The sequence below is a fragment of the Anoplopoma fimbria genome, unplaced genomic scaffold (genome assembly GCF_027596085.1).
Source record: "Anoplopoma fimbria isolate UVic2021 breed Golden Eagle Sablefish unplaced genomic scaffold, Afim_UVic_2022 Un_contig_12444_pilon_pilon, whole genome shotgun sequence".
NCBI classification, from domain to species: Eukaryota; Metazoa; Chordata; class Actinopteri; order Perciformes; family Anoplopomatidae; genus Anoplopoma; species Anoplopoma fimbria.
The window spans coordinates 2,248-12,234 of record NW_026551813.1 but is presented as its reverse complement, the minus strand read 5'-3'; the positions used below and the strand labels follow the sequence as shown (position 1 = coordinate 12,234).

General features: G+C 35.2%; 2 protein-coding genes across 2 annotated transcripts; one reads left to right on the top strand and one right to left on the bottom strand.

Moving 5' to 3' along the window:
- Positions 1-2,114: 2,114 nt before the first annotated feature.
- LOC129115790 (uncharacterized) lies at positions 2,115-3,463 on the top strand (the record flags this gene model as incomplete). The annotated part of the gene is given in 2 exon segments (XM_054627039.1): positions 2,115-2,280; positions 2,498-3,463. Coding segments are annotated over 2 exon segments (471 nt in total). The 3' UTR covers positions 2,808-3,463.
- Positions 3,464-6,472: 3,009 nt separating this feature from the next.
- LOC129115789 (complement C1q-like protein 3) lies at positions 6,473-8,895 on the bottom strand. Its single transcript, XM_054627038.1, has 2 exons — positions 8,735-8,895; positions 6,473-7,542 (listed from the first exon to the last, which is right to left on the bottom strand). The coding sequence occupies exons 1-2, from the start codon at positions 8,769-8,771 to the stop codon at positions 7,265-7,267; spliced, it is 315 nt and encodes a 104-aa protein (XP_054483013.1). The 5' UTR covers positions 8,772-8,895; the 3' UTR covers positions 6,473-7,264.
- Between the last annotated feature and the right edge of the window lie 1,092 nt (positions 8,896-9,987).

The following is a 9,987-nucleotide window of genomic DNA, read 5'->3' as shown; positions in this document are numbered from 1 at the left end:
ATGTGTGTATAAACACTTTTGTTTCCAAATTAAAACAAACAGTATATACCTCTTTAACTGATGTTGAACTATCTTGATAATGTGGTTAGTAAATATTAATCCATCATCATGTTAACATATAGCTCAAAGCATCGCTGTATGTATCAATCATATAATTTATCTGAAATTTATTAAATATATTTATAATAACTACTAGTTATTGGACAAATCTATTCCCTTTCTAATAGCTCTCTTTTCTATATTGATCATGTGTAGTATTTGTGCATGAACTGACAAAAAGCCCTGACTTATGGTACTTGATATTTTCTTCCATTTCCTGTAAGCAACAGTGACCCACTGCATCACACAAAACAGTAGCTCTCTGCACAAGAGCACTTCGTCATTTACAGACATAGCTGTTGGTTTCTGCTGACAAATGCATGCACATATCATATCATAGACATATATGGTAAAGGGTAGTTTGGAGTATTTTAATTGGCTGTTAATCCCTGAGGGTTTAAATGATTGGTTGTGGTTCAGACAAGAGGAGGTTTAAAAGGGGAGACACATTGTTGGACTTCTATCAGAGACTAAAACATCAGTTGGTATCGATCCTCCTCCAGACTCAACACAGCAACATTTACAGTACAGAGGCTGGCTGATCAGAGCAGGTGAGAGAACCTCTTCCAACAATTATCCTTTTTTGTATCATTAGAATCTGTCTTTTGGGGTTTTCTGACCTAAACGACTGACAGGAATATTTCAGTTTTCCAGCTGAGTGCAAAGTTTTAGGTCTATTACAAATAACTTTCTAGACCAGATGCCACAGAGTGATTCACAATAAAAGACAAAAGGACTATAAAAGCAAAAATATAATAACGTATTTGAAGGAACATTACACTGTAAGTAAATTAATGGAAAATGCAATAGTTAAATATTTTTTAATAAAAGAAGAAGAAGAAAATACTGTTAAAAATGTTAAATGCCTTCAAGGAAAGGGATTTGACTTTTAAGTTGTGTTTTGTTATTAGGCAACTTTATTTAAGTAGACAAACAGAAATGTTCCTCTGCTGCACAACACTATATGCTGGCAGTGCACAAAGCATTAAACAGACAGGGTAGTAACACACACACACACACACACACACACACACACACACACACACACTGTGGTAAACCGCAGGTTTCAGGGCGTGTATAAAATACACAAAACACAGTGGGAGAGGGTGTGTAGTGCTCTCAGGTTTTATTATTATTATTATTATTATTATTATTATTATTATTATTATTATTATTATTTTTATTTTTATTTTATATTATTCATCTGTAGCTGCCTCTCTCCTTTTCTTCCTCTGCTACTGTGAGGAACATTTCCCCTCCTTGTATCAAAGAAGTTTATCTCATCTTATTTTATAATTTATTCCATTAGCCAATGTTGATTCAATCCCGTTTCAAGAAAAACTCCTCACGACACCGACAAGTTTTTCTTAGAGGTTATCCACAGCGTCATCTAACTTTCTCTACATAAAAAAAACAATTTCCTGGTTGTGTCTGGCTGTGTGTACTTTACAGCAGGAAGTAGTTGTTACTGCACAATTACTCTAGAGTACGACTAGAGGGCGACTAATCACTGTCTTACACATCCAGGTTGCAGACAGCTCAGTCTGCCATCACATAAGTAATCACAGACATGAAAGTAAGAAAACAACTAAGTCAGTCATTAAATCTAACATAAAAAATGTCATTATCACATAATTTCTTTTCAAAGTTTTCAAATGTACTTACTTTACTAACAAACAGTTATCTTCTTAAAATGTGGATACATATTTATTTAAACGTCAATTTGAGATAATACACCAAATTAACCTTTGTGTGAGACTTCTGCAGACACACTCAACATGAATGCAGGAGATCAAAAGAGACATTAGAAATGCTGCTGTAAATGTCTGAGTAAAGGTCTTGATTTTGTTTTAAATTGAAATTACATGTTGCTAATCCAGAGTTTGTCTATAATATAAATTACTATCATTTTAGTAAAATGTAAGGCACTGTGACAGTACTGATTCATTTACCAGAGACTTGTGGATGAGTAAGATACTGCTGTATTTATTTATTTCATTCTTCCTCCCTTGTAGACAAGATGAAGATTGTTCTACTGATCACCATCACGTTCACTCTCCTTGATCTTGGCGAAAATCAACCTTGTCAGAGTTACAGCAATAACAACAATGCGGGCAGATTTGTTCAGAGACACATTGTTAAGAAGACCTTTGACAGAACATCGAAGACTGAATGGGAGAGGTGAGTGAACAATTTAAGTAACTGAGTTCATTGGGCACTTATTAGAGCAAGATAATTAAAGCAATTCATACTTAAACAGCATTTTGAAAATTCTGTCGACGAAATGACCAACAATTCACATTGATATAAACATTGAAACATTTACATATTTCAAAATAATTAAACTAGATTATGAATGTTATTTACTTTGCAGTGAAACATTGATCTCTTTACACAGGTACATAAGAGCCAATCAAATCTGCGCCACAACTACGCAGTCCTTCCTCGAGAATCAGAGAAGAGTCGAGAAGATCTGTAATGGCAAAGGCCACCCGATAAGTAACAATGGTAACTTATGCATCAGTGATTCACGCATGCAGGTATATGATCTCATAATCAATAACAATTGCAAAGTAACAAGTATTTCTGATGCCATGAAACCTGTTATTGTGGCTTGTAATATTGTTGGAAACCGCTGCCGTCCTGTCCATTTTGAGGGATACATCAACCAAAGGCCAATCCCTAATGCTGGCCCCTGCCAGCCTTAGACACTTCTTAGAAAAGGCCAAGTTCTGAAAGTGTTTGACATTGGATCCCAGTTGTCCGGCCTATTATTGACCTGACACCTAAAACCTCTGTCAACCTTATCGTTAAACTAAGCCTTTTTTGCTCACATGAAAACATTGGAATTTGTTATGCATCATATTCTGTGTTAAAAAAAAATTGAGCTTGTCGATCATAACATTTCTTGAGTTGAGCATGATTAAAAGAACATGTGCCAGTTTTGTTTCCAGCTAATCTTAAGGTTAATAGGTTGCTTGCTTTAATAACACTTATGGGTACCCTTTTCCATGATGAGTTCTGTTCATACTATTATTACTCTGTATAATCCCATTATTGTCAAACTAATTCTTGCCACATTTATATCCATATACTGCTCTGTGAAAAAAAATTCAAAACTGTTTTAAAATCCTTTTTTCATTGGTTATATTCTCCAGGGTAAAACATGAATACAAATAAATATATAAAAGGTGTTTGACTTAGTATTTTGTATGCAACTTTATGCCATAATGAAACCTGTTCTGTCTACCTTGAGCTGCAGACGCTTTCTCCTCCTCTTTGCTTTGAATTCTCTTGGAACTTTCCAGACCTTATCATCATTGTTGTGGAATTTGTCCGTTGGAGTTCAGAAATAAAAAATATTCAACACAAATGTTGCTAAGGTTTGTTCTTCTTTATTCAAGCTAAGAAAGTTCAGCAGAGTTAAGGATTTCAGCTGAAAGGCCGGTTCAGCTTCATGCATAGAAGGGAGTAGGAGCGAACCTGCAGTACAAAAACAATTAACACTTATAGAGTGTGTTTGTGTGGGAAGGGAGTGGGTGGTGAAGTCTCATGCAGTTAGAGGCTTATCACCCACTAGCTGCAACAGTTCCCTACTGAGAGTGATTCCAAAAACACACTCTATGCACAATCATTTAAAAAAAAAAAAAATATAATAATTTTAATAATAACATTATTTATATAGCACCTTTTTAAAACAAGAGTTTACAAAGTGCTTTGACAGACAAAGCAGCAAAAGCAAGGCAATAAAACAAAAGAAAGCTCAACAATGGAAGACAAACTAAGGTAAGACTTAAACCCTGATAAAACAATAAAAACAATCGATAGGTTAAAAATAAACTAATAAATAAACTAAATAAATTAAACAACAATTTAATTAATACAATTAATAAAAAAGATAAAATAATATTGGAAAATGAAATAAGTAAAACCAATAATAAAACGAAACATTAAAGCAACAACATCACATAAAAGCCAGTCTGTAAAAAGTCTGTTAAAACCAGTTAAAAGTCTTGGTTGACGCCAGAGAGGAGGAAATTACAGTAGTCCAGTGTTGAAAAAATAAATGCATGAATTATTATTTTTTTCATTTGTTTTTGTAGATGGTTCTGATTTGAAGGAAATAGGACTGGACTTCTTTTATGATGTCGGGTTTAAACTGAAATCTGAATCAAATAGAACTCCTAAGTTTCTTGCAGTGGACTTCATATTTACAGACAGGGGAACCAAGGGCACTTACAATAGGAGTGATGGGGTTTGGGGGACTTAATAATATAAAATCTGATTTGAAATGATTGAGTTGAAGAAAATGTTGTGCCATCCAACAGTTGATATCTTTAAGACAGTCTAAAATAGCAGCTAGGCTTCTTGGGTCGTCGGGTCTCATTGGAAGGTATATCTGTGTGTCGTCTGCGTAGCAATGAAAAGAGATATTGTGAAGTTGGATGATTTGACCTAGTTGGAGCATGTATATGGAAAATAACATTGGACCTAAAATAGAACCTTGCGGTACACCACAGGTAATGTTAGAATTAGAGGACCGAGTGTGTTCTGTCTGAGAGGAAAAATAAAACCAACTAAGTGCAGAGTCCTTGATGCCAACCCAGTTTTTAAGACGGTTGATTAAAATGGCATGGTAATTTGTTGCCTATTGTCCTTTTGCTCTATTTGTAAAACAGTTTAAAAACTGCTCGCAAACCTCTTGTGAGGCATCAGTAAAACGAAAGGGGGCAGAGTGACCATTTAGATCACCCCCCTTTTAATTTTGCTAAAATTAAATTTGAGAAGAAAGCAGTCCTTGTTTCTATAACTGCCTTCTGATAGATTTTCATTGCATCTTTCCAAATCTCATGAAATACATGTAAGCCGTTTTTTTCCATTTTGGTTCCTTTCTCCTACAGTCTCTCTTTAAACCTTGGGTGGATTCGTTTAGCCAGGTCTGGGGTGTTGTATTTGACCTTTTGTTTTTCAGGGGGGCAACAGAGTCCAGGACATTCTGACAGGTGTGATTAATATTTGAAGTAGAAGTATAAAGTAGCATAAAATAGAAATACTCAAATAGAGTACAAGTATTTCTAATTTTGACCTAGATGCAATACTTGAGTAAATGTACTTTAGTTATATTCCACTTTGTAGCCAAACCTTGCCTAATCATGATGTCAACAAGGTGTAAACAGCTCAATCAAAGACTGATATTCACTTATGTTTAATGATTTCTTGTTTCTAGGCCCACCCACAGTGAGTTGGAGCTTATTTGTTTTTCTTGTTTCTAGGCCCACCCACAGTGAGTTGGAGCTTATTTGTTTTTCTTGTTTCTAGGCCCACCCACAGTGAGTTGCTTTAATTGAAAATGACAAAAAATGTGAAATCCATACTTGTTAACCAATACAACACCAAATCTCTTAAAATGTTTTAGAAGGATACCTGGAATTGATGACTTTACTTTCAAATGTAAAAATGTTTTCCTTCTTGGTTATAAATAGATTCTTTTCTAGCTGTGCTTTGTTTTCATATTGTCAAGGAAATGTCTTAAAGCTGCATTTATTACTATGTTTGATAACATTGAATCATGGTATTGTGCTATAAAAACTATTACACCGCTTTTTCTGTCTCTTTCAGTTCATTGTTTTGGTTTATTGCATATTTTTGTATAAGAGAGAAAAATAGAAACAAACGTTTGAAGCGACAAGTTTGAAGCGACAAAACATAGCTTAAATAGGACATTGGAACTTCAAACCTTACGGTTTTTTAAGTATCATATCAACACTAAAAGGGGCTTAGTTTGGGTTCTTTAGTGTTCAACAATTCAAAAAAGAGAAGACAAAGAACATACAGTATGTTAGATGCCAGATGTATCTGTATGTATCTGTATGTATGTATGTTAGATGCCAGACCAAAGCTTGTTATTGACAAGTTTTTCTAATTCTATGAAAAAAGTTTGAAGTTTGTGTAAACATTTCATTTTCGAAAAAGGACTGCTTTAGTTCAGTGTATGTATTAGCTATTGAAATTACGTTTGATATTTTGGGATTTTTTTTTTTTATTGAGGCAGATTATGTTCCGCAGAGCCAGGCTAGCTGTTTTCAGTTTTCATGAGAGCAGGTAAGCAACACATTCCTTAGTTGGCATTACTGCACAAAACAGCAACACAAACTGTAAAGTGGCAATGTATAGTTTTTTCAAGATCTCCATTCTCTAAACTTTGACTGATATGGTCCCTCTGGTGGTGAAGAGTAGTAAAATGTTCATTTGTTTACCTCTCCTCTGACATTAGTCTTATTTGGTAGAACACTAGTAAAGTTAAAAAGAGAGAGAGAGTAAAGTAATAGAAACCTGCAACAAGTGCTTGAAGATACCTGAGGAAACAACTGGGTGGTTGTCACAATTCATTTTTTTAATGGCAACTGCAAATCACAAATCATCAGTCTTAAGCACTTTATTTATTTTAGCAAAGTTTGAAGCAGATTTATTCAATAATAGTTTGAGCCTCTGATCAAATGCTTTATTTGATGTGTAACTAAAGTTAATAAGATACATTCTTTAACCAAAAGCTTTGATTTTGATTTCTGAAATGTATTGACATGCCGTTACTGACACACAACTGTTTTCTGATTCTTTCTGCAATTTAAACTCAGAAAAAAATAAAAAAGTCCCAGTTTTCAAAAGCCCAATTGGAATATAAATTGACGTTTTATCCCGCAGTAGCATCTGGTTTAGATTATTAGATTGAATTCAAATGAAAATACTCAATTTATTTCAGACCTGTCAAAAGTACAGTGTGCAGCATTTAAGGGGATCTATTGGTAGAAATGTAATATGATATCAAAAAGTATCTGTTCTTTAATGAAAATAAGAATTGTGTTTTCATTACTTTAGAATGAGCAGTCAATGTCTACATACAGAGCTGGTCATCTTCAAGTAGACAGGCACCATTGTGCTACAGTAGCTCAGAAAGGATAAACCAAACACTGACTCTAGAAAGGGTCATTTGCGTTTTTCATGTTGGCCATCGTTGGGTTTCTAGACGCTTGGCACATGGAAGAAGTTTCAATTTGTTGCAATCTGCAACCTCACCACTAGATACCAACAAACGCTACACACTGCACGTTTAAGTCTTTACCTAAAGTCGTAATCATGTAGACAAATGGATCATCTTCACTGTTTCTTAAACCTGGTTGACAAAGAAACCACTGAAAGTGGTGCTGTAGTCTCCCCAAACATGTGTTTTAGCCTTTAAGCGCACAAACAGCTGGTCCCCTTTCTGCAGCTGCACAAACACTGCGTTGCCTCCGTTGTCGGCCGTGTCGTTCAATGAGCGGTGGTCAGAGGTCGTCACAACGACCTCGTTGTTCTTGAAGAGGGCTAGATTCACTCGGTGATGCCCTCCAGCATGATAATAGAAGGTGAAGTAGTAAATGCCTGCAGTAGGTGCTGCGAAGATACCTGTGAAAACAAAAAAATATTCTAACAACTGGCACAGCTTTGGAAAGTCTTGAAAGTGCTCTCATTATCTATTGCAACTTACTGAAGCGATTAAGCTTTCACATATACTTCAGGTCACTTTACAATCGCTCTTTCATAGCTTTAACGCAAAAAGTCAAAAATAAGCATTTCATTTGACATATTGTAGTTAATATTATCTAAAAAAAAGAGAGATGCAGATGCTGGTCATTCCTTGCAACGATAATTCTATCATGGTAAAATGGTAATATTCACTGTGTTAAAAGCTAAAAAATAATTTCTTTATTTCATGCTGAGTGTTTGATAATATTGCTCATCTAAAAAATTGCCACCGATGTATACCAATCAGAGCGAGGCTCCGATTCTCCGCTTCTTATTGGCTGGGATCCATTCACCTTGAATGGTCATCCCTGCGTTTTCGTCCTTCCTATCAATGTAACTGAATTCCGCATGAACGCGCATAACTGACGTTCATACAGCTTTGGTGTTTTCGCCCAGCCTGTTAGCATGCCAGCGTTTGATAATTAGCAACAAACATATACTACGGCTTAGGCTGATGGGAATGTCATTAGCTTTGCAGGTATTTGGTCATAAACCAAAGGAGTGGACTTCATGAAAATATGACTAGATGATGTCCCTAGATTTTTCAATCTGAAACCACAAATTTCATCCTCATGGTGGCGCTAGAGGAAAAGTCAGGTGTTTGCCAAAGTTGGAAGGATTTTTAGTCTGGGTTCCATGAAATGCCATATCCTCATAGCATGGCAAATGTATGTGTTCAGGTTCAAGGCCTTTAAACACCATGGAGGGTATTTTTTCAAGTCAAAATTTTTGTGTTTGTCATGAATATTCAAAAAAACTGTTTTGTCAATCATTAATTAGAGGACCAAATAAAGAAGTGATGACAACTTGGCCATTTTGCATGCACTTTAGTGAAAGTTTCTTACTAAAGCTAATCAGCTGCTGCTATTGAGTCAGATCATAAGGTAAAAACAAAAAAAGTTCACATACTTAACATTAACCAAGCCTTTTCCTGCACTGCACAACTCAGGCGAAAATCAATGGAAAGTAATTGCAGATGAACCTCAGTGAATGTCATATTTTATTACGTTTTATTTTTATGACGTTTTCATTCATGAAGATATTGTAGAAAGTGTCAGTACTAAGTACATACCGGTAACTGGACTGTAGGCATTGCCGATGTTTGTCATCACTGTTCTGTAGATTAAAGTTGTGTGTGCATCAAAGGGTCCAACGGCTCCTATTACACCTGTTGATGCACTGAATACTACAGTGTTTTTTTCTGTTTACAACAAAAAGAAAAATATGACCACATTTTTTCGTGAGTGTGTTCCCATAGTTCCATTTTGTTGTTCACAACACACATAATAATAATTCACGGAAGTATTTCAATAAATCAGAGAAAGTGTTTCACTTTACCTTTCCCCTTCAGTTCAAGAATCTGGCTTTCACTGTCCCTCAGCCTGGTTTCACTGTAGCTCCCAGTTTTTGTCTCAGCCTGGTTTCATGGCACCAAACTCTTTCAGGAGGTTGCACATGTCAGGAAAGCATGACTGTGTTTCTATAGTGTCTGTTTCAGGATTACTACCATCATCCTGGGTCCAAGTCAAGCTGCAGAACAGTGACACAAACAGTAATAGTGGGAAATTCATTCTCCAAGTCAATTCAAGATCGCTCACCAGAATCCTGACTGATGTGATCCCTCTGGCTGCTTTTATGTTGTCTAAAGATGAACAACCCCTTTAAAACAAGGATTATTATGTAATCAGAAAGTGGTATTGATTACATTTACTGGCAACCAGTTAAACTTTTGATATCCTAGAGCAACGTCAACAGAAATGTGTCTCAATTTTTCAATGACCTTAAGTAACTTTTGGTTACTTTGGAAAGATGAATGTGTGTCAGGGGTTATTATGGCAAATCAACAGAGAAATTAAGTTAGTTGGAGGAAATCCTTTTTAATTTAAATGTATTCTAATTATAAACCGCTATTTGATTCTCTTTGCTTTACAGATTCATAAGCAGCTGTATTTATTGAACAGTTTCAGAAAAAACACACATTTCTTGAACATAAATTTCAACAGATGATATGAGTGTAGTGATATCTGCTGAAAATGTTTTTCCACAATAAAACTGTCAGACTTATGACATAAACAGAGAGAACTCATTTTATTTACTTTTCTTAATTTACAATAGGAGGAACTTTATTCTGTCTAAGTTGATTTTGAACTTGGACAGAAGAAAAGAGACAGAGTTTAAGCGCGCAGCTTTCCTTGAAGTGGAAATAAAAAAAACAAATTCCCAAAATTAATCCTGACATATTTGGCATCTTTGGAAATGTAAGGGTCCAAACTAAGATTTAAGATAAAGTTCTGTGTATTTGAATAATGTTAGACTACACAGTAT

Bases quoted from the DNA above. Each gene is read 5' to 3' on its own strand.
- LOC129115789 (XM_054627038.1), bottom strand. From the start codon at position 8,771: ATGACAAACATCGGCAATGCCTACAGTCCAGTTACCG. The intron at 7,543-8,734 runs GTATGTACTTAG...TTGTTTTCACAG, and splicing joins TGCCTACAGTCCAGTTACCG to GTATCTTCGCAGCACCTACT.